The 23,817-nt window shown below is 39.2% G+C and overlaps 2 protein-coding genes and 1 pseudogene across 2 annotated transcripts; all 3 read right to left on the bottom strand.

The window, feature by feature from the left end:
* Positions 1 to 1,058: 1,058 nt before the first annotated feature.
* On the bottom strand, positions 1,059 to 4,265 carry LOC131788191 (uncharacterized). The gene is made up of 2 exons (XM_059105268.2): positions 3,535 to 4,265; positions 1,059 to 2,302 (listed from the first exon to the last, which is right to left on the bottom strand). The coding sequence occupies exons 1-2, from the start codon at positions 4,061 to 4,063 to the stop codon at positions 1,473 to 1,475; spliced, it is 1,359 nt and encodes a 452-aa protein (XP_058961251.1). The 5' UTR covers positions 4,064 to 4,265; the 3' UTR covers positions 1,059 to 1,472.
* A 7,138-nt stretch (positions 4,266 to 11,403) lies between these two features.
* Positions 11,404 to 13,992, bottom strand: LOC131788154 (uncharacterized; annotated as a pseudogene).
* A 4,948-nt stretch (positions 13,993 to 18,940) lies between these two features.
* On the bottom strand, positions 18,941 to 20,880 carry LOC131788155 (uncharacterized). Its single transcript, XM_059105223.2, has one exon. It carries the CDS (start codon positions 20,736 to 20,738, stop codon positions 19,890 to 19,892), a length of 849 nt encoding a protein of 282 aa, XP_058961206.2. The 5' UTR covers positions 20,739 to 20,880; the 3' UTR covers positions 18,941 to 19,889.
* Positions 20,881 to 23,817: the final 2,937 nt, after the last annotated feature.

Genomic DNA, 23,817 nt, shown 5'->3' with positions numbered 1-23,817 from the left:
GTATTCATGACTAGACTTTGACTAGATGTAGAGACCTTGAAAAGACTTCAGATCAGCTGCCATCTCATTTTGTTTTAACGCAAGGGCCGAAATGGAATTAGAAACGTTCCCTTATTTATGTACAGCGGTTTCCGCCCATAAGACCTCTTACTGTTCTCTTTTTAGCTTGCAAGCATGCTTTCTAGTTCGGGTTTCACCTCGGGTCTAGACAATTACACCATCAGTGGTCACACTTACGGAGAAAGTTATTGAAAACCCCGCATGTAAATTGAGTGTACTTTCTTGGGAAAAGTCGAACTCTCAGATTATTTAGTTGATGCATTGTTGACGTGAAACAAATATATTCAAAGATTTTGTGCAAAGTCGTCATCAAACGCCTTGTGGGAGTTACAGTGGAAAGCCTGCACAATTGGTCTTCATAGGGAAAGAACTGTAGAGGTCTCAGGAAGTTGTCAACCAGTTGCCCCTTTCTTTCATTCATACTATGCTGGCCAGGTAGGCTTCAACCAAAGAATTCCTGATAAGCACCCAAACCGATCCAGTTCCTCCTAGTGTTCTCACAAATTCTAGCGAATGGAAGGGGGCGTTCCTATGTCTGGAGAAATGTACTACACCAGGCTCCTGACCAAACAAGGTAGTAGGTAGGATAAAGTCTGGTACTAGTTATGCATTGACTGGAACTTAGAACGAAGCACTAGGTTTCTCTCGGATCAGGAACCATATGAGAACTAGAGGTTTTCTGTTCCGAAACAAGGTCGAACCCAGAGGGTTGAGATATTTTTTATCTTTAATCGGATCTTGAGCGTTTTGAAGTCAGTTAACCCGGAAGGTTGTGTATATTAAGTGACGGATTGTTTACGGATGTTTTGTGAACGGATCGTTAGGGAAGGATTGTAAACTCGCTGCACAAGAACAAATCACTTAAAGATATTGCTGATGCCATCACCGAGTGCATTGAATCTAAGGAACAGTTTAAATCAACGGTACAAGGTGTCCTCCGAACACTACGTTTAGTTCTCATGACAACCGTCGAGATGGAAAATCACCAGTACATAAACTCGTTTTTTTATCGGGTTTTATTATTCAATCCAGTCCTTGGTTCGAAAACTAAACCATCGAGGAAACACAATCATATCCCAATCATTTTTTTTAATTACTGATTTCAGCTATCAGAATTTACAATTTTCTTTTCCAGTCAAAGATTTTCCCTTTTCCCTATTCAAAACATTAATTCGAGATGGATGAATTGAAACCGACTTATTCCCACCTATAAGAAATATGTTCCTTTACCTCCGATCTTACAAGAACTATCTTTCTTGCAAACTTCAAAAACCCGACAAGGCGAGGTTATCTATGTCTCTATGTCCACCCTCCCTTCCCCCCTACCTTCCTATAACCCCCCCCCTTCCACGGACAGTTACAGTTACACGGTAGGATCTGGGTACGAGATTACTCGCAACCTTATGACTTCCTCATCCCTTTATTGAACATGTAGATGCACTCCATTTATTCGTGGTCGGCCTTGTGTAACAGAGAGCGGTTTTTCTCGCTATGTCAGAGCAATGTTTTCTCAGAATTGGTTCCACAGCAAGACCTGCTAAGCTTGCGATTAAGACCCCCGCAGATTCCCCAATCGTTACCAGTCCTAAGCAGAATTCCCTATACTTCGGTTCCACAACCAGGGGCACTGCGCAGACTGTGTTCGCAAAAACGAAGCCTGACAACGAGCCAATAATAAAGCAGATCAACAAAACCGACCATACCGAGTCAAAGATTCGGTAGTACGAAGCGCATACTGAAAGGCTCATAAAAGCCAGTAAAAGAAGTGAGAAAATCCATGTGTGCTTTACAACGAAGCGAGGAATTAAAACTGGCTTGAACCACGCTATTGCGCTTAAATAGGAACGAAATAAAAACTCGCCGATACCGTTTACGAGAACATAGTAAACAAAGTGGTCTCTTGGCGCAAAAGGAGCGTCTTCGAAGGCGATCGTTGTAAAGACTGCGTGAATAGTTATGTACTGTGCAATGTAGGCAGAGCACAGAGCAATCATCAGGGGCAAGATCTGACATGCACCAGTACACTTCTCACCCCAAGACAAATGGCCAAAATGCTCCTTGGTAAGATAGTCATCTGAGCACTCGGAGTCAGCGGTCTTGAGTTTGTTGTATTTTTCCAGTAAGGCATAGGGCTTAATGCGGTCCTTGTCAAGTATGTAGTAAAATAACAGGATCAAAAGTGTGGCTGGTGCAATAATTGTCAGGGATATCTGTGGTGACAAACAAAGCCATGACGTCATTCCTGGCAAAGGAAAGTTCAAAGAAAGGTCATTAAAAAGCCAAGAACGCTACTAAAGAATTGATCGATACGAAATAATATTTTGAAGACATTTTTTTTACTGCCGTCGAGTATAGACTTTCATTGAACCATTTTAGTATGCCAATGAAGATTTTGAAAGTTACGACCTCCAAAAGGCAGTGCCGACTTATCAAAAAAAAACCTTCTTTGCCTTCTTTTGGCTTCTCTAACAAGGAAGAATTCTCAGTTTTCTGCTGGCTTTTTTCCTCACGCCTCTGAGTTTATTTTAAGCCTAAGCCGTTAAACATGGAACAGTCTACTCCGTTGGAAGCTAAGCAGCAGAAAAATGCCCCCGTGACATTTGATTAATACACCTGTTCAATCGTTTTTTTTTTCCTCCTCATCTCTCTCGGGCTATCACAGTGTTTTGGTTGTGAGTGAGTCATTATTTTAGACCTGCTAGAGGCTACAGGATAAAATCTGATAAATAACGACTGCAGATGCATCCGATAGCAGATATGAGTTTGAAAGCTGTACCGTCGCTAACAGAGAGGTAAGACAGAAGCTTTTCCAGTTCCTGACTATTCTGTTACGTAATCTAGTTAACTTTTGGCACAAAAGAGGGTGAGGAAGTCTTTCGATTTATTTTCCGGACATCAATATATATCGGTGTCCGTAAAAAAGGTAAAAAAAATTCTAGAGGAATGGATCATATAATCTGACCTTTACAGCGATCTATATTTGTACCATATGCATAGCAGCGATAAGTTAATTAGATAATTTTTACCGTCTTTCCTATGTTAGTTGTAATAAAGAGGCGACAGGATTGTTAAAAAAGCAGGATAATTCAGTCGAAGGAAGAATTTGATGTAAATTTTCAATGTGAAAAACAATAAGGGGTGATAATGTTAATCTGAGCAAGATTTTCCGCACAGCCGCCTATTTCATGATGAATACAGTTCTTAGATAGAAAACATTGCACATGGCGAAAGCGATAGACTACTTTTGTGACTAGGTCTTTGTTGAAGAATGTTATTTTGATGTACGAAAACATTTCCCTAATCTGCTACCGACGGTATCACAAGAAAATGGTGCAACTTGGCTAATTTATTCGCCTGGGTGATCTTTGCTTTGTTAATTCTACATTCTAACCACACTAACAAACGCTTATACAGAACTCCAGGCAATCTAACTTAAAATTCCGCGCTGATAGAACCCCTAATTTTCTGACTTACCTGTGTAATAAATTGGCCCCAAAAGTATTCCTGCCCCACTTCCTGCGGCGAAAGAAGTAAGTGAGAACTTTCCGTAAAAAGCACTAAGGGCTAAGAATGAAATCTCTCCCAAGCCATGGGCAAGTGCGTTCAAAGATACTCCGATAATTTTGACGTAAACGTTGTCGACCAAGATGATAAGAACTGTCCCGCTTGCCATAGCCGCGAATATAATGAGTGTCCGCCATAAGTAAGGGATTTTCTGCATGTACCAGGGAAGAATTGAAGTGACGATCACCATCGTTGTTACATGCGAAGCGAGGATTGTGGTGGTAGGAATAAAAGTTCCTCCCAAGATGTCTTGAGAACCGGATATCACAACACTAAAGAACGAATGAAGGAGCATCGCCAGGCCGCTGAAACTGACGCAGATTGTAATGTGGTCGAGCCGTGTGAATCCCTCTTCGTCCACATCATCTTTGTGCGGTTCGTCGTCATCGGAGGCTTCGTCGCCGCTTGTATATTCAGTCTCCACAGGAGTTTTATCCATTTAGAAATTACAGAATGGCTCGGTGATCAGTCGATGCTCAGTTACTCACAGCCAAAAGCCAGTTGAGAAGCGCCAGTGTTGATTTTCACCAGAGCTAAAGATACAAAGGGTTCAAATGGTAGTCTTTTTCACACCATGACTCCCATACATGCGACAGTATTTTCATTCGCGTAAAAAAGTCAAGATTTGAGCGCGTTGGTAATATAATTTATGCAAAATGACGAGATGATGCTTTTGTCTTTTCCGTTTGAGTGACGCTGTTCAATTGAATTGTTATTGATTGTAGCACTAATGACGAATAATTTAAAAATTAAGAGCATATCTTTCCAGTTTTCACTTATTTCAAAATTTAATTTTCGAATCGTCATAACGAAGAAAAAAGATCGAATATGCATCAAATTCTTTAGATTTCCAGAAAAGTTTTGTTAAAAGTGGCTCTGAATTTATGTGCCACTAAGGTATTAAGAATTTTCCTTCCCACAAGTTGCTGTGGTAACACAGAAGAGGCATATATTGATTCAGATTTAATAACGCTCTACAAAAGTTCAAACAAGAAACCTGAGTAGAAATTGTTCAATACATATTACTGCCTTTATGACTGAATCAGACTAGCGATGAATTTTGTCCAAAAAAATTAAAGGACTTTTAATTCTAAACCAATAACCTTTTCAAGCGTACTGGAGTTTTCAGTTGTGGTAATTTTTTAAATCAGTTTAATCTTCATTTTGCTGGTGTTGGCCCGCTTTTCTCATGGAAGCCCTTGTACCCTCAAAGAATGTCAACAGTCGCTGTTTTTGTTATCTGTTTATTCCAAACGACAAGAAAGGAGCGAATGTCACTAACTCCCGTCATCTTCTTTTCTAATGGATCATACATTTGTCATACAAAACGAGTTTATTGACACTGAGCCAAAGTGTGATCATTGTAATCAAAACAAGGATAACCATTTACAACCTTAATGATCACAACAAACCTGTAGGAAATTTTTGAAACCCTGTCTCGCTCTTTAGTTAAGATATGTTAAGAGCGAATTTTTTTTATCACCGCGTGGGAGGTGGCACATGATCGGAAAAATCACTATCCTCATATTTCGCTCAGAGATACCTTGGGGTAAGGCTATAAACGTGGTATAATTTTTTTGTTCAGAGCTGTTTTTATTTTCTAGAAAATCACCAAACACTGTATCGAGCCCCAACCGCCATAAAATGAAGTCGACGAGTAGGGCAACAAAACCTTTATTCCTCAAAAGCGCAAAAGAAAGCAAGTCTTTCTGAATTTTACCTATTTGTATACGAGGTATTAAAAAATGATTTGAATCTAATAACGGGCTTGTTGACATAACTATGAATTATTGGCGAATATTTGAAAATAGCCAAAATTTGATTGATTAAAAATTACATTTTGGAGCAGTTTTTCAATAAAAATTTTTCCTACCTGGTATAACTCGGAATCACTTGAGATGAGCATTTTTACAAAGTGGAAAGAATGTTCTTTCCATGGATATAAAAATTAATTTGGGGCTCTTAATTACTGCGAAGAAGTAGCCCGGTCTATTTCGTGCAAATCGCAATGCCGCCATGTAAACAACCGCAGATAATCCAATTAGGCTTTTTATTATCGAAGCCATAATTTCAACAAAATCCTATCGCTTTGACCTATACTAGATTGTAAACTGGATTTCTTAGGCTCACCTGGCGAAAAACACCTTTCGAAGATTGGTTCCTTGCCTCAATCTTGTTATAAACAAGAAAGGAGGCTCGGTTACCAATACGCTCTTATTTTCTTTCCTTCTTATCCCCTATTTTTTATTTCCGGGAAAAAGTTTTAAATCCAGAATTTAAAATTACCGTTGTTTGCATTTTTTAAGCGCGATACCACTCATGCGTCACCCTAGACTGCTAAATGAATTAGGTATATGTTACTACAGCATAGAGGAAATTTCACTGCATTAATTTTTAACGACGTAAAAAAATGTGTTATCCTATTTTGTAAATTGTGACGGCTTGCAGGGTAGACAGGTGCAGGAGTGGAAAAATTAAATTGGGAGTAGCTTTCTAAAATACTCAGCGCTAAAAAAATAAATTAGATTAGGCACAGTTTCTAACCATACAATGAGCGTCGCGCCATAAATTTTCCAAAACAAACTAAAATGGTGTTTTCGTTTAGCCGCCGATTTTTTTAAGAGGTGAGCGTACCAAATGGAAATCAATTGCTCCTTTCAAAGATTAGTTGGGGGATGCTGCTCCCAAGATAAGGGAAGTCGTGTTGCAGGAAAAGCTTCTCTTATAGTCCCTCTGCGCTTATGTGAGAAAGACATCTCAGCACACAAACAGGCTGTGGGCGTGAATGATGTTGAATCGGAAGTCGATCTCATTTTAGCACGGGCATCGATATTCACGTTGCCTTCCAATATTTCGGTATCTCGATATCTCCGTTCATCGTAAGCAGCCTTACGTGAGCAAGATCGAAGCCCTTTGCTTTAGCTGTACCTGTCAGCAGTGACGAACTACATGTAGCTTGAATATTGGTTTCATTGACCAGGAAAACACCTAAAGTATATGACACTGTATTCTTTTCCTTTCTTTCTTTCTTTCTTTCTTCCTTTTTTTGTTTTATAAAACCCATTCAGTTAGCTGGTATGGAGGAACTTCCTGATTTCTTGAATCTCCGAGGGTACGCCGCCTCTGTCTTGTCGAGAATTCGGGATCTCAAAGAATGGCCGATTAATTGTTTGATTAAGGGACAGGAAACAACTTTTTCCGAGTTCGAGTTGAGAAAACTGTCAAGTTTCTAGCGATGGCCATTATCATCGTAGCAATCAAGGTACAAAATCGAAAGGTTTAAATTGATGAGCCCGCTATCGTAAGGAAAATTAAAAAAACAACAACAACAACAACAACAACAACAAAAACAAAAAACAGAGATTGTGTAAGTCCAAAGCTTTAAAAAATGTAATTGTAATGATCTACAGTCAGGCGATATCGAATAACACGTAATGTTTCACGGCCTGATACAAGCGGCCGACTTTGTGACTCGAAGGTTTACGTTTTTAGTGAAGTTTAACGTTCAAAGTGCTTAGATAAAGCACGAAATTGTTAGTCTGTTGTTCTGTTTACATAGTCGGTAGAATTTTTCCAGTGTCATTAGAAAAGAACACCTCACCGTGGAACCTGTCTGCCTGCCACTGAAGGTCATGGTAGACCTTATCGATCCACTAGGGACACGTAGGTGATGTATATAATCACGGAGCACTAGACAATTAACGGCCAACTAGTTGTTTTAGTTAACTGGGAAGTTCGTCATTTGAGAGGTTACGCATGACGTTTGTTTTTCCCGCGAACGTCAAAAATTCAATTTCTGTCGTCTGTCTCTAGGCGTGTGTACACGGAATTAAGTAGGTTTGATTTATTTTATTTTATTTTTTGTGCAGGATTTTTTTAAGAATTCCATAAATAGGTAACAAAATGAAAGGCAAGCTTGCGTTTGCCGTTTGCCGTTTAACGTCATGCTTAAAGTGCCTATTGATAAATAGAATCTTTGCAAGCGCGTAGTCGTGGAAATAGAGTCAGTACCAGGGGGTGACTAAATTTACGAAAACGTCAAAAAGTAGTTTTTCAGAATGGCACTGATTCAAAACACTCAAAAAAGATCTACAGCGTTTTTTAAGTGAATTCGCGCAGGTTTTTGTTTAAAACATAACACTGACTAAGAAATAAATGTTAGTTGGCCCTGCACTCGGTACAGCGATGTCTGCAGACGAATGCCTGTCTGGGTGTCCTGTGCACGTTTAGCGTGATTGCGTGACAAACATGAGTGATGACACACGACTTCGTTGGTGAACATCGTTGTGCCATTTGGGGAGCCAAACGTTTCTTAACTGAAACTGTAAGCAATCAAAGCATCTTGGTTTATCGTGCTAAAAAGACTTTTGTATATACTGGAGTTGTATGGAAGCAGAAATAAGTCAAGAGTTGCGATGGTTTGCGATGATTTATGAACAGCTCCGAGTATTGTAAATGGTCAAGCCGGACGTTGTAAACACTTTTCAAGTGAACATGGCGATTTGAAACAAAAATAATGGAAACATCACTCCTTAATCACTGGTTTCAGAAGGTAAGGGTAACATATTGAGTTTCTGATAAAGCACAGCTCAAAGCGGTAAGATTTTGAAGAAATTATGGCTTCGATAATAAAAGAATAATTGGATTATCTGCGGTTGTTTACACGGCGGCGTTGCGATTTGCACGAAATAGATCGGGCTATTTCTTCGCAGTAATTAAGAGCCCCAAATTAATTTTTATATCCTTGAAAAGAACATCGTTTCCAATTTTCAGAAATGCTCATCTCAAGTGATTCCGAGTTATACCGAGTAGGAAAAATTTTTATTGAAAAACTGCTCCAAAATGAAATTTTTAATCAATCAAATTTTGGCGATTTTCAAATATTCGCCAATAATTCATAGTTATGTCAATAATCCCGTTATTAGATTCAAATCCTTTGTTGATACCTCGTATACAAATAGATAATATTCGGAAAGACTTGCTTTCTTTTGCGCTTTTGAAGAATAACGTTTTTGTTGCCCTACTCGTCGGCTTCATTTCGGCCACTGTTATGGCGGTTGGGGCTCGATATAGTGTTTGGTGATTTTCTAGAAAATAAAAACAGTTCTGAACAAAAAAATTATACCACGTTTATAGACTTACCCTAAGGTATCTTTGAGCGAAGTATGAAGGTAGGGCTTTTTCTAGGCATGTGCCACATTTTTTTTTGATTTCACGCGGTCTCCAGAAAAATTCTCTCTTAATAACTTGGCCGAGCGCGTTTTAAAGCTGATTCAAAACCTGGGCTGAGCTCCTTGATCGCGATTAGAAGGATCAGGTCAACACTTGTTAATAATCCCATGGCAATAGCTAGATTACCAATATAGCTGGGCCAGGATTGGTCAATGGGCACAAGCGTTAATTTAGTTTCAAACAGCCTGGAATTGGGGTCTGGTTTTTAAAAGTTGCAGTAAATTTAAATTCGGGCCTGAGGCATATTTCTAGAAGGTCCCGGTAACTTAACTGGACCCATAAAGCTGTTCTAACTTTTGCTCCAAATAGCGATTTCAAAGGTTTTGAAAACGATACAGAAAGCCATCTGCTATTAAAACAAAATGAACCGGTCAGGGTGCCAGAAACTGCTTCCCTACTGTTTTTAATTTTTGATTTTAAAATATGGTTTGGGGCCCGTTAAGTTACCGGGACTACCGAGGAACGGGCTCCGGATGTTATATTCTGCAAACCAAATCTTAAGAATAATAGTCTGTTCTGTTTCGTTTCCTGGAAATTTCGTCAATTGAATTTCAAAACTTTGCGTGTATCGATCTACAAAGTAAAAGCGGCAAACAAATCACAATTTTTCGTAACCAGTCGCCACTGGAAATTTTGAGAAATGGTACCTCGATTTCAAGTTGCTCGATTTTCCGAATTGACCGACCTTTCCATCCCAACATTTACATATCCACGCCACTCTCCCCATGGGAGAAAAAAAAGATAGAAAAACAAACGAAATGACCATACAAGGACCTGTTCTTCTGACATACAGTTTGTAAATCGGTCGTGTGGCACATAAGTTGCAAAACACAATATCTTACCGAGCACCTTCAGGGGATAAAGACAAGATACGACAACCTAAGATTTAGATGTCGAGAAATAATTGAAAACTGGGATCCAAGATTATCTCAGTGCAATAACAAGTAGATACAAATCACATAACGTTACGTGTTTTTTCCCTTTTTTAAAAAAATTCCGAATTTCCTACCCGTTTCAGGAATCTTCTTTGGTCTTCACGTGGAGTTTTCGTCTGGCAGAGCCGGTAATTAGTAAGATTCAGTCAACTTGATCAAAGTAATAGAGCTTGATATCACATATTAGCTCCCTGCCATAAACTGACCGCTGGATGATAACACTGGTATCTCAGTAATAACTGTTTGTGCAGGTAACGGAATTGTATCTCGTCACGCCTCGGCAAGCAAGTTTAGTAAGAGGATCCATTTCTCTCGCTTATTAAATTGATATAAGATTTCGATGGTAATCTTGGAAAATTCTCTCAGAGTCATGACGTTGTAAATACCAAATAAAATAACCTCTGCTCACGCAAAAAGGAAATTCTTAACCGGACATACTTATCAGCTAACAATCCGCGATTAGTTTATTAACGTTTTATAAGTTTCGATGCATCTAATGTTTCATTTGATAAAACTGGATAAAAACTGCAACTCATTCTAAAAAATTCATGTGATGATTAAAGTTACGGCAGTCCGTTTTTCATCAACGCAATTAAATGGGAAGGAAGAAAAAGCATAAAGCGGAAATAAAGTTTAGATGATCACAGCCAGGATTTACGGAGGAAACTCATACCTTGATATGATTTCACTCGCCAAATGAGTACGCCATCACTAAACGAAGATCAGGAAAAGTGTAAATGAATCTGAGTGTATGTAATCTGAATTGGTTTTGAAAACTGACACGCAAATAAAGAGTTAAGAGCATGGCACTCGAGTTAACATTCATCGGTCGATGTTGTTGACTGGTAAATCCCAACGAAAATTTTACACATTTCTCCGAACTACACGAGAAGGTCTCGGAAACTTCGGTTTTTTTTCGGAACATGTATCCAACAAGCTGAAGTTTTGCTCGTGTTTAATATAGCTGACTCAATATTTATGTAGATATATTCGGAAAAAAAATTATTATGGCTGATTTTTCATCTCAGAACATGAGATGTTTTTATTAAACGGCATGTATTTGCAAATAACTATTAGCGCCAAAAAGCTTGTCAAAACGTCTTGCTACCTATACTGATAGTCCTCTCAGATCTTTAACATTGACATCCGAACTTTTCTTACAGTCTTGCTCTATATTCAAGAACAGTCGAACGTAAATTAAGCAGGCTCAAACGGTGACTGCTTACTACAGGTTCCACGCAATGGGGGTCTTGTAAAAAACGCGGTTTTTTTGCCATAATTGACCAGTTAATGAACAAAACCTCGCTCAAAAATACTACTGACGTTGATTTCGGGAGAGAAACATGGTTTAAATTTCACTTGAAAGACTTATTTTTAGTTTTGTGCGAGTGGTTCCGCTTAGGTGACCGTTCAATACAGGTGGAAGACAGTACAAACAGGCCGTTGAGACTCAGTAAAGGGCAACCCCCTGCTTCATAGAGGTGACCACTTAGAAGAGATGGAAAATACAGTGATTAAGGAGGAAATTTTCGAGACTTTTACTACCCACCGCTTAATACGGTGCCTCTCAATCAGAACAGCTTCGACTGTAAAAACCAAAGTAAGTCACGAGTCAACAGGGAAAGGCTCAGTTTACTAAATCTACCACTCAATTACATTGCAACCTCAGCTCAGTTTAGACAGCCCGAACCTTTTATAACCCCAAGCTAATAACTTGACTGATAACATGTATTCTTCATCAGATTCGATCATGAAGAACAATATACCAGTATGGCACGTACACCTGCATTGTTTTCAATCAAAACTAATCTCATAGTGGTAAACGAGGTAATGAAATAATAATGTCAGTGAAAGTAAAGGTTGTGATCGTTTCCCACCGAGAGCAATCAAAGAATCCGCGGGCGCTGAGTTCCTATGTCACCCCTTTAGCAAACAATTCAATTGTTATCCTAGATTGCTCAAGAATACCTCAGAAATGGAAACAAGGGAAATTTCTCCTGTTTTCAAGAGAGACCGTCGCCTCATCAAAACAAAGTACAGACCCTTAACAATCTTGCCGTCCCTTTCTATAGTGTTTGAAACTTAAGTCCCCTTGAGAATCAGGGCTAATTTTGGAGACATTTTTCAAGAATATGTGATCGCACATCGGAAATCCCATGGATCTGACACTGTCCTCCTCAGCCTCACGGAGCAGTGGAAAAAAGAGTCGGAGAATCACAGTGTTATCAGCCTCGTATCAATGGTCCTATCTAAGGCGTTTGATACTCTACCACATGACTTAAAAGTGGAAAAGTTTAGGGCTTAACGGCGCCGACGACAACACCTTCGAGCTCATAAAGGATTACCTTACAAATCTACTTCAACAAGTTAGATTAGAAGATCAGTTCTCAAACTGGCAAGGAATTGCGGCAGGAATTCCACAAGCAAGCGTCCTAGGTCCTTTGATATTTAATATATTCATGAACGATCACGTCCATGTCATCAAACACAGTAGTTTGTCTGCCTATGGAGACAACAAGCACGTATTGTATAGATATACATATGATTGTTGTTTGCCGTGGTGAGAACGCTTCTGAGTCAATTCAGAATGGCTACCTCAATTTGGAACGGCTCAGTCGTTCTTCCGTTCTGGCTTGGCCGAGAATGTTAACTCTTGAACGGTTGTAAAACGCCTCCAGATTTAGACGCCGCACTTTCCATGTACCGAACCAAAGCCGTTTTGAGAATGGCCATAACAGGTAATAAATGTCAGCTTCTGAATCTACAGACCTCCTTTTTTCGATTTGAGTCAGTTCCAAGAGATTGTAAACTGGATTATGATCTCTTAGTGGTTCAGATTCTAATCAAGTTCGGCCTATGAAAAGCTCGGCTCATAAATCGCGCCTTTTTTATTGTTTTGTCGACCAACTGCATTAGACTTTTATTCATAGCGTCAACCACCCGTGAACGATGCAAATGGAGTTCTTAAACATTGTCATTGATCAAAATATTTCTTCGATCATCAAACCATTTGTTCCAAAAGAATTTCATCATGGCGTAATAAAAGGTGGCTTCTGCAGCATTGACCACAATAGTAACTGCCTGAAGGGCGGACGGGGTTCGATGAAAGTCATCCACACCTGTTATTTGGAAAGCTGCTTGCGTGGAAATCAACACGAAAAGATATCAGTTCTCCAGGATAAACAAAAGCAGAGTGAGTGAGTATGCCAAATTCTTTACTTTGTCTCTCGGTTCCTTCCACGGTGCGGGTACAGTATTCCACAGATACACTACCAGGGTCGTCGCAATTTCTCCAAAAATGAACATAACTTCAATAATTAAACTTACACCAGATGTTTCTGTGCAGATGACGATGATGTTGTAACCGACAGCGATCATTAACTGAGCGAAAAGCGACCAGAACCGGGCATGCTTCGAGTTGTTTCGAAGAGCAGAAAGATATCCTTCATCAGTAGTTTGGCACCTTTCGTAGCACAAGAATAACAAGTACAGTGTTGATAAACGAAGACATCTGCCAACTTATCTCCAGTTCCTTTGCGTGAGAAAATATCGTGAAGTTTTTGCAGCGATAACTTGCAAGCTTCTCCCGGAAGAAGCAATCTGTAGCGTGAATGCTGTACAGGACTAAGCTGATAAAACGCCATAAAATAAAGCCGAAATATGTTAACGTAACGCCAACCTTGAAAAAATCTTGACGGCAGCGAAATCGTAAGGTCGCTTCCTCTCTCCTGTTATTCTCATCTATCTGAATATAACCTGTGTCATCCTTCATACTGATCAAAACGAAAGGGCTCAGCAACTTGACTTTTTTCACCATTCAATATTATCGTCAAGTGTTTCTATAGGAAAAATGGAAACGTATGAAAAATGGAATTTCAACTATCGGCATTTAAGGAATACCAGAGCGGAAGAGCACGTCGAATATTGAAAGTGCAGTAACTTGAAGGTAAAAATAGTTTCAGTATGCGCCTGCCGTTTTTCACTCCCCAAAAACTGAAACTCAGGCCTGACGTTTACACATAGATCAACACTTTTAAAATAGTAGACGGCGAGTGAAAATAAATTGTGTGTTGGTACTTAGTAAGATTTTGAAGTGCATTTGCATAAAGGTTAGTCTGTGTAAACACTTCCTAATTTCTACGAAAGAATAAAGTGGCTAAGTATAAGTTTCTCAAACAAAACAGCGTTACGTCAGCACTTCTCTAATGTATACGAAAGAATGAAGAGGGTAAGTTTCTAAAAAATACCCTGTGTCAGCAATTTTCTAATTTATACCAAAGAATAAAGAGGATAAGTTTCAAAGATCCAACAGACCGGCTGAGCCGTAGACTCGCTGACAAACTTCTCAGCTTGAAACGAAGTGGACATCTATCAGAAACCATCTACAACAAGGTCAAACCTAAGCACAAACAGCCACCTAGGATCTAAGGCTTACCTAAGATACATAAGCCCAACACACTGTTAAAACCAATTGTATCATATGACACCTTTGCTTACGATCTGTCGGCATACCTAGCCAATATCCTGTCCCCCTTGACAGGCAAGACAGACTACTCAGTTATTAACTCTACGCACTTCGTGTCAACTATCAGTCACGAGAAAGTACATGATAACGAGGTCATGGTATCTTTTGACGTAGAATCGTTGTTTACGAACGTACCGATCGAGGGTGCAGTTCAAACCACATTACGAAAACTGGAGAACGACAGCGATCTTTCTAACCACACAAACTTAACACCTACACAAATTGCCGACCTCTTGAATTTCGTCTTAAGATCAACACATTTCAAATACAACGGGTCGATTTATGAACAGGAAGACGGAGCAGCTATGGGGAGGCCTGTTTCTGCGGTTATAGCATCTGTCTTAATGAAATGCTTGCTAACTTTGTTGCCAGTAATTACCAACATAGCGAATCGTTCTTTAGAGGGGCTTTTATGCCTAATGCACTTAAGTGCGCTATGATTACTCCACTTTTAGAGAAATCTAACTTAGATCCTGAAGAATTTAAGAACTTTCGTCCGGTGTCTAATCTTCCGTTAACACATATTTCATTACAATATCACACCTGATGATTCTCTAGGGAGTTATCCTCTGCTCATACTTGAAATAAAATTCTCAGATAGTTAAAGAGAACATACTTAGCAGCTAACAATCTGCAGTTTTTAATGGACAAAAAATAAAACTCGCTACAGCTGCACATTGTTCATCGGTACAATTAATTAGGGAAGAAGAAAAAAGTTTAGCACGGAACGAAAATTTAGATCGAAGCCAGGGTTTTACATTGGGAACTTGTAACTTGATTTTTTTATTAGTCAAAATGTATTTGCCACCATATTAAACGAGGATCAGGAAACATGTGAAAATGAATCTGAGTGTATGTAAGGGTAATTAAGTATTATCAACTGGGTTGATAGCGTAAATTGGCCACCGTTACGAGCTTAAAAGCTGACGTGAGTTCAAAAGTGACTCTATCGTGTGACAAACGATCAAAGTTCATCTCCTATCTTACACCACGATGAACAATAAACACATATTTTATTACAATATCACACCTGATGATTCGCTCGGGAGTCATAACACTAACATGTGATTATGTAGAAAAATAAAAAATGCTCTGTCCATACTAAAAATAAAATTCTCAGATAGGTAAAGCGGACATGCTAAGGGTAATTAAGTATCATCAACTGAGTTGATAACGTAAATTGGCTACCGTTAAGAGTTTAAAAGCTGACGTTTCGAGAGTTGGCTCTTCGTCAGCGACTGACGAAGGGCTAACGCTCGAAAGATCAGCTTTTAATTGACTCTTTTTGGTGGCCAATTTACGTTATCAATTCAGTTGATATATAATGGTAATTGCACTGAGTGGAGTGCAATTTGGGCTGAAATCATACGCGTGATTTCAAAAGTATGATTTCAGACCAAAATTGCACGGCACGAGGTTCAATTACCACTTTATTACATTCATTTTGAAATCGCCCAAATACAGGACTTGGTTAGTTCAAATATTTTAATGATGCAGTACTGAGCCGGTCTGAAATTAAATTCATGTCCATTTTGGGGGGGGGGGGGGAAGTAAGAGTTGAGAAACAAAAGTTGCAAAATTTGCCACATGATACTCCTTGTCTTTCATTTTCCTGCAATTTGATCGGTTAATTTAAACAAGCCTTACAATCTGATTGGTTGTTTTGTTTTTAGTGTAGCCTTCTCGTTGGCTGGGAAAAAGATGCGATTTAAAGAAAAAAATGGTGCGCTTCGTGAATAAATCGCATCAATTAGAGCCAATCAGATTACAGGAACCACCAGTGATTTCAAAATGGGTGTAATAAAACGCTAAATTACCCTGTTTCACTCTCCCACCGACGCAGCACCATAGTTTGTTTAGAAACTTACCCCCTCTATTCATGAGTGTATGTAAGCTGAGTTTGGTTTTAAAATCAAACCGGTACGTACGCTTACTAGTAAGGGAGAAGAACCCTGTGCTCGAGTCGGCAAAAGATGAGCTTGAGACATTTTATGGGCTAGGTCCGTGTATTAAAGGTAATCCATTACTTTTCATGACTCCTTGTACTTCAAAGAGACAAGGCAACAGTCTTCCATCGGAAAATAAAGACAGCATAACAATCATGGACAACTTCGTTGTATCATAAATAACTGATGACTGGACTTTTGTCGTTTGTGTTCTTCTTAATGTTTCCTTTGGTTCGAAGCAGTCACTACGATACTTAAGATAATTCTTTGAGTAGCCTGACCCTACTCAAAATGATGTGATATTCGCAAGGCAAAAAAGTTTCAACCACTGTAATTTCTTGTCAAGTTTCCAGGAGAGAGACTTCCTTCTTTCAGAATTCACTTTTACCTATCGATCAAATAACCACAATTAAATTATTTAAGTTCGGTACAAATATTTTAAACATCTTTTATTGATAAACTCCGCAATATAATAAAATAATTTTGCGTAATATCCTTTAATTTCCACTGTCGCAGTATAATCTTGTACATGAAAAAAAACGTTGCTAGCCCATCCATTTTGTGGGTAACCCTATAACTACGATTCATCACGATCGTTTCTGTGAAGACGGAATGCATTTGAAATCTCTATTTTCACTGCGCGAAAGGGTTGTTATACCATCTTGATTCTTTGTCCCTCATCAAGGTTGGGTTTTCCAAGTTGATGACCTGTATGACAGCTGATAGTCTTTTGAGCCACGCCCACATACCGTACAGATTTGACGAGGAATTTGCACACCCCAGCAGGTGACATACATATGCCAATCACAACGATAAATAGTGAAAAGCGCACGATACCATAAATGAATTGATGCACTGTGACATCTCGCTTTCAGTAGTATAACTGCATTTGCATTCAGCCGCGTTGAGCTAAGTGTCTTTTGGTGCGGCAGTCTTAAAGTACGGAATGTATGTCAGTAGTTCCACATACGGCTCGTCTAGTTTCCTTCCTTACGAATGGACAGTCCGGGATAACTATGTGACGTCACAACATGGCGACCATTTCGGAAATTAAAGATTTTCGTACCCAATCCGAAATGTTCGCTGTTTATTTTATATGGGCTCAAACAGCTAATAAATGAACCAACGCGTGTTACAAAATTCTCATCTACACTAATTGATTTGATCTATACAAATTATACAGACAGGGTAGGCTGTTCCGAAGTCTCCAACATTGCCATCAGTGATCATAGCGTCGTCTATGTTTATCGAAGACTATCCTCTGATTTACCATACTTCCCATCTCTTACAGAAATTTTCGAAATTTTGATCGTGAAAAACTTCGAAATGAAATGTTTCAGAAAGACTGGTCGTTCGATGAATCAGAAGATCCAAATTTATTATGGTCTGACTGAAAAACAAAATTATCAAAATCAAAATCTAATCGCTCTGACGAAGGGCTAACGCTCGAAACGTCAGCTTTTTTACCCTTTACGGTGGCTAATTTACGTTTTCAACCCAGTTGTTAACACTAAATTACCTGCTATAAGGACGGAAGTTCGATTGAGGTATGTTTTTCAACTTTCCCTTAAAGTTTTGGTTAGTGAATGAATTTTTCCAGAGTCAAAAAAATAATGAAACTGTGTAATTGCTCTGACCATGGCATTGGGCATTAACTTTTTGTTTCATTTCACTTTTGAAAGTTATGGATCTAAGCTTTAGTTTCTTGCTGAGAAAGCAAGAAATAATCTAACCATTTTCAATTTGTTCTCATTTTTACTTGATTTGTTTATTTGAACATGATATATCTTCTGTTGAATGGCCCTGATTGCAGTAGTTTTATGTGATTATTCATATATTTTGAATTTAGTTGATTTTCAACATTGCAAAAGGTGTTATCAGACAAATTTTCCTCACTGTTCTCTGCACATTAATTTATCTTTGGGAGTTTTTTCCATGTTTTGACTAAATAAAGCTTATTTCATTTTGCCCTTAATTTTAATATCTTTCATTGAAACGATCATGTCTTTCTCTAGGTTTCCACCGCAAAACGTCTTGCACTAGGGCTAGGTCATTTTGTAGCTTTAGAATTTTTTCATTCTCTGTTGGTGTTCCTTGATGACAATAAGTTGGAGTACGACTAAGCGCGTTTGCAAGTGAAGGAGACACATGAGTTCTTCCCTCTGCTAGGTCGGTAATAGATTCAATAGCTGGTTCACCATTCTGTTTGTACATTTCCTCTTGACTTAACTATTCCTGGCTCAGAATAGGTTTCAATTTGCGCTTTCATAATCTACCTTGAGGCGGCTTAGAATCACGGTCGGAGGATTTAAGTTAATCTTTTAACAAGCAGATAAAATCACCTTACAAATTACTCAGGTCTTTTATTAAAGAAATAGAACACGCGCCGAGTGCGATCGTACCGATGACTTAGGCTGCGTGCATTATATCTCTTCAGTGCACTCGTGTGACATAAGGTGCGTGCTTTATGGAAATATAATGACCTCGTTCTCACCAATCACGCCACGCGCATTTCTCTGAACATTTTATAATGACGCATAAAATGTACATGCATTGATATCCAATAACGTTCACTCGTTAACTCTTAGAAACAAGCGAGCGAGGAATATGAGATACCGTCGCGCGAGATAAAACACTAAGCTTTTCAATAATTCAGACAGCTTTATTCATTACCATGAAGTGCTAAGCCAGAAGACCACTGAGGAGTAATCCAGGCTGTTGAGTGCATTTGAGACAACAGAACTAAGAGGAAAAAAAAGAAAGCAATTTGACATACGGTCTCAAGGTAAATTGTTCAAGAAAAGCTGTGAGTCCAGTCGAATCGAAACCTTTTCATCATTAAGAATAAAGTTGACTGAAAAAAACGTTGGAGAATCACAATGTTATCGGCCTTGTATCAATGGCCCCATCTAAGGCGTTTGACACTCTGCCACGTTACTTAAAAGTGGAAAAGTTCAGGGCTTAACGGCACTGACGACAACACCTCCGAGCTTATCAAGGATTATCTTACAAATCTACGTCAACGAGTTAGATTAGAGGATCAGTTCTCAAACTGGCAAGGAATTGTGGCAGGAATTCCACAAGGAAGCGTCCTAGGTCCTTTGATATTTAATCATGAACAACCTCGTCCATATTATCAAACGCAACAGTTTGTCCGCATACCAATGCAAATGACACGCAAATATTTTATGTATATACATATGCATATTGTATTCTATTGTATAGAGAACGAGTTCGGCTTCTGAGTCAATTGAGAATGGCTACCTCAATTTCGAACGGCTCGGCCGTTCTTCCGTTCTGGCTTGGTCGGGAATGTTAACTGTTGAACGGTTGTAAAGAATCGAACCAAATGCATAAGTTATTATAACGTATTTTGAAGGAATTTAACAGGTAATTAACGTCGGCTTCTGAATCCGGCAACAGGTCCCCCCTTATTTTCGATTTGAGTCGGTTGCGAGAGATTGTAAACTGGTTTATAATCTCTTAGTCGGTTCAGATTCTAATTAAGTTTGGCCCATGAAAAGCTCAGCTCATAAATCGCGCCTTATTTATTGTTTTGTCGACCAACTGCATTAGATCGCTTTTATTTATAACATCAACCACCCGTGAACGATGCAAATGCAGTACTCAAACATTATCATTGATCAGAAGATTTCTTCGGTCATCAAACCATTTGTTCCAAAAGAATTTCATCATGGCGTAATAAAAGGTGGCTTCTGCAGCATTGACCACAATAGTAACTGCCTGAAGGGCGGACGGGGTTCGATGAAAGTCATTCACACCGGTTACTTGGAAAGCTGCTTGCGTGGAAATCAACACGAAAAGATATAAGTTCTCCAGGATAAACAAAAGCAGAGTGAGTGAGTATGCCAAATTCTTTACTTTGTCTCTGGATTCCTTCCACGGTGCGGGTACAGTATTCCACAGATACACTACCAGGGTCGTCGCAATCTCTCCGAGAATGAACATAACTTCAATAATTAAACTTACACTTGATGTTTCTGTGCAGATGACGATGATGTTGTAACCAACAGCAACCATTAACTGAGCGAAAAGCGACCAGAACCGGGCATGCTTCGAGTTGTTTCGAAGAGCAGAAATATACCCTTCAAAGTCTGGCACCTTTCGTAGGACAAGAATAACAAGTACAGTGTTGATAAACGAAGACATCTGCCAACTTATCTCCAGTTCCTTTGCGTGAGAAAATATCGTGAAGTTTTTGCAGCGATAACTTGCAAGCTTCTCCCGGAAGAAGCAATCTGTAGCGTGAATGCTGTACAGGACTAAGCTGATAAAACGCCATAAAATAAAGCCGAAATATGTTAACGTAACGCCAACCTTGAAAAAATCTTGACGGCAGCGAAATCGTAAGGTCGCTTCTTCTCCCCTGTTATTCTCAATTATCTGAATATAACCTGTGTCATCCTTCATACTGATCAAAACGAAAGGGCTCAGCAACTTGACTTTTTTCACCATTCAATATTATCGTCAAGTGTTTCTATAGGAAAAATGGAAACGTATGAAAAATGGAATTTCAACTGTCGGTATTCGAAGAATACCAGAGCGGAAGAGCACGTCGAATATCGAAAGTGAAAAACCTTGAAGGTAAAAATATAGGATCAATATCAGTATCTGGGCAACCGCCCACCTACCCCTCCCTTATCTCAATAACAGTCAATTGACAACAAGTTAAGGTTAATGTTGGGTTAGGGGAGGGGTAGGTGGGAAGTTGCCCAGATACTGAAATTGATATATTTATGCGTCTGCCGTTTTTCACTCCCCAAAAGCAGAAACTCAGGCCTGACGTTTAAACTTAGATCAACACTTTTAAAACAGTAGACGGTGAGTGAAAATATATTGTGTGTTGGTGCTTAATAAGATTTTGAAATGCATTTGCATAAGTTTAGTCTGTGTCAGCACTTCCTAATTTCTACGAAAGAATAAAGTGGCTAAGTATAAGTTTCTAAAAAAAAAGAGCGTGCTCTATGAGAGTATAAAGCATAGAACTGAGCTAAAACTGTCACGCCATCTGCCAAATTGAACTATGTCCGACCTTTTCCGGGACTTCTTTCTAGCTTTTCTTTCGTCAATTGAAAGTGAAATTCATAAACAAGCGAGCAAAGGTTTGCAGAAATGCCAGGTGCAGTAATTTACGTTACTGTTACGTGAGCAGAGACAAACATCCTCAAAGATAAAACAAAATGGACAGTCCGAGTTTTAAAGGTTTTCACGCTCAGTTAGATTGCAAGTTTACGTACGGTAATAAAAATCAAACACAGCTAACACTTGTATAGTGTATAAAAAAAACAAAAACAGAAAAAAACAGGAATGATGAAAAATATAACCTGGCATAACTGTTAAAATTCATACTAATCATGACGGTGTCGGAGCGACTGCGATCATGCTGAGGTCTATCGCGGCTAGCTCATCATGGCGATCATCGGTCATCGCAGTGGAGCAAGCCTCAGGAACTAAATCGACTACCCTTCGAGTGGAAAAATAAGAGCTTGCTCTGATAACCTTTCCGATGCGTTGATTGGAAAGCCAATCACTGCAGCCGAGTTTTACAGCACTGTCATTCCGAGCGATCTTCATGTCCTAGTGAATTCGACTGTTCATTCATAAAACACTCGCCTTGAACAGTTTGTTTCCTACTTGTCATGTGAAATAACTTGCGTATTTTTGTGAGCCACGATTGGGCCGAATTTCACTGAACATTTCACTGTCAGATTCTGTATTAGAAACGAAAAAACTTCAGGCAAAAGTGTTCAATTCGACATGCCGAACTATTTTAGTTTGTCAAATATTGCAGAATATGAACTTTGATGGTTTGACATTTTTGACAACTTTAGTCTTGTACAGTCAATCAGATTATTTGAACCATTCTAACAGGGATTCTGATTGGCTTATTGTAGCGTGCTTTACAGAGTATAGAGCATGCTAACGACACTGTTGTTCACTTTGGAAATAAAGTTTGTTTTGAAGATTGAAAGTAATTCTTGAGGAATTTAACGGATTCTTTATTATAAAACAAATAGAGAAGCCTTATTGGCTTATTGTAACGTGGGAACAGGGATTCTGATTGTCTTATTGTAGCGTGCCTTATGAGAGCAAAGAGAATGCTGACGACACCGTTGTTCTCTTTAGAATTAAAATTTGTTTTGAAAATTGAAAGTAATGCGTGGGGAATTTAACGGATTCTTTATTATAAAACAAACAGAAAAGCCTTGACTGTGCTCTGTTCTGTTTTAAAGCATACAGGAAGCGGCTAGAGCACTCTAACCGCTTTCTGCGTGCTTTACAACAGAACAGAGCAAAGTCAAGGCTTCTCTATTTGTTAACGAAAGAATAAAGAGGATAAGTTTCAAAGATCCAGCAGACCGGCTAAGCCGTAAACTCACTGACAAGCTTCTCAGCTTGAAACGAAGTGGACATCTATCAGAAACCATCTACAGCAAGATCAAACCTAGGCACAAACAGCTAGGATCTACGGCTTACCTAAGATATACAAGCCCAAAACACCACAAAGACCAATTGTATCATGTATTAACACCTTTGCTTACGATTTGTCGACATACCTGGCCAATATCCTGTCCCCCTTGACAGGCAAGTCAGACCACTCAGTTGTTAGTCACGAGAAAGTAAATGATAACGAGGTCATGGTATCTTTTGACATAGAATCGTTGTTACAAACGTACCGATCGAGGCTACAGTTCAAGCCGCATTACGAAAACTAGAGAACGGCAGCGATCTTGTTTATCGCACAAACTTGAATTTGGTCTTACGATCGACATATTTCCAGAAGAAAACGGAGCAGCCACTGGAAGCCTTGTTGCTGCGGTTGTAGCTAACATCTACATGGAAGAATTTGAAGAACAGGCGATAGCAAATGCGACTTGCAAACCTAAGATCTGGAAAGGATATGTAGATGACACTTTCACAGTCTCAGACCGGGACCATGTCAACGGCTTTTTGCAACATCTAAACAGTCAACAGCCTACTATTCGCTTTACCATGGAAATCAAGAAAGATAACACCAATCAACACAACAGTTACAAGGAACCCAGGCGGTCTTCTCACTACCACTGTCTACAGAAAGCCCACCCATACTGACCAGTACCTAGCCTATGATTTACACCACCCTCAGTCAGTGAAGCGTGGTATTGTTAAGTGTCTATACGACCGAGCCAAACACCTCACAACGAAACCGTCAGATATCTCTGAGAAAAAGAAACACTTGTCATCAGTACTTGTTTCTAATAGATATCCTTCTTCATTTGTACGAAAACTCGCAAAGACAACAAGGGTAACAGCCAACAAAACACCCGCACAGGAATTTTAATCTACTGCCGTTCTCCCTTACATAAAGGGTGTATCAGAGGTTCTTCGCCGCTGCCTACAACATCAAGGCATACGAACCGTTTTCAAGTCATAACTCCTTGTTCTTCAAAGAGACAAGGCAACAGTCTTCCATCGGAAAATAAAGACAGCATAACAATCAAGGACAACTTCGTTGTATCATGAATAACTGATGACTGGACTTTTTCGCTTGTGT

Source organism: Pocillopora verrucosa, chromosome 1 (assembly GCF_036669915.1).
Source record: "Pocillopora verrucosa isolate sample1 chromosome 1, ASM3666991v2, whole genome shotgun sequence".
NCBI lineage: Eukaryota > Metazoa > Cnidaria > Anthozoa > Scleractinia > Pocilloporidae > Pocillopora > Pocillopora verrucosa.
Note: the sequence above shows the minus strand (reverse complement) of the source record. Positions and strands in the feature narration are given on the sequence as shown.

Bases quoted from the DNA above. Each gene is read 5' to 3' on its own strand.
- LOC131788191 (XM_059105268.2), bottom strand. From the start codon at position 4,063: ATGGATAAAACTCCTGTGGAGACTGAATATACAAGCGGCGACGAAGCC. The intron at 2,303-3,534 runs GTAAGTCAGAAA...TTCCTTTGCCAG, and splicing joins GGGGCCAATTTATTACACAG to GAATGACGTCATGGCTTTGT.
- LOC131788155 (XM_059105223.2), bottom strand. From the start codon at position 20,738: ATGGTGAAAAAAGTCAAGTTGCTGAGCCCTTTCGTTTTGATCAGTATG.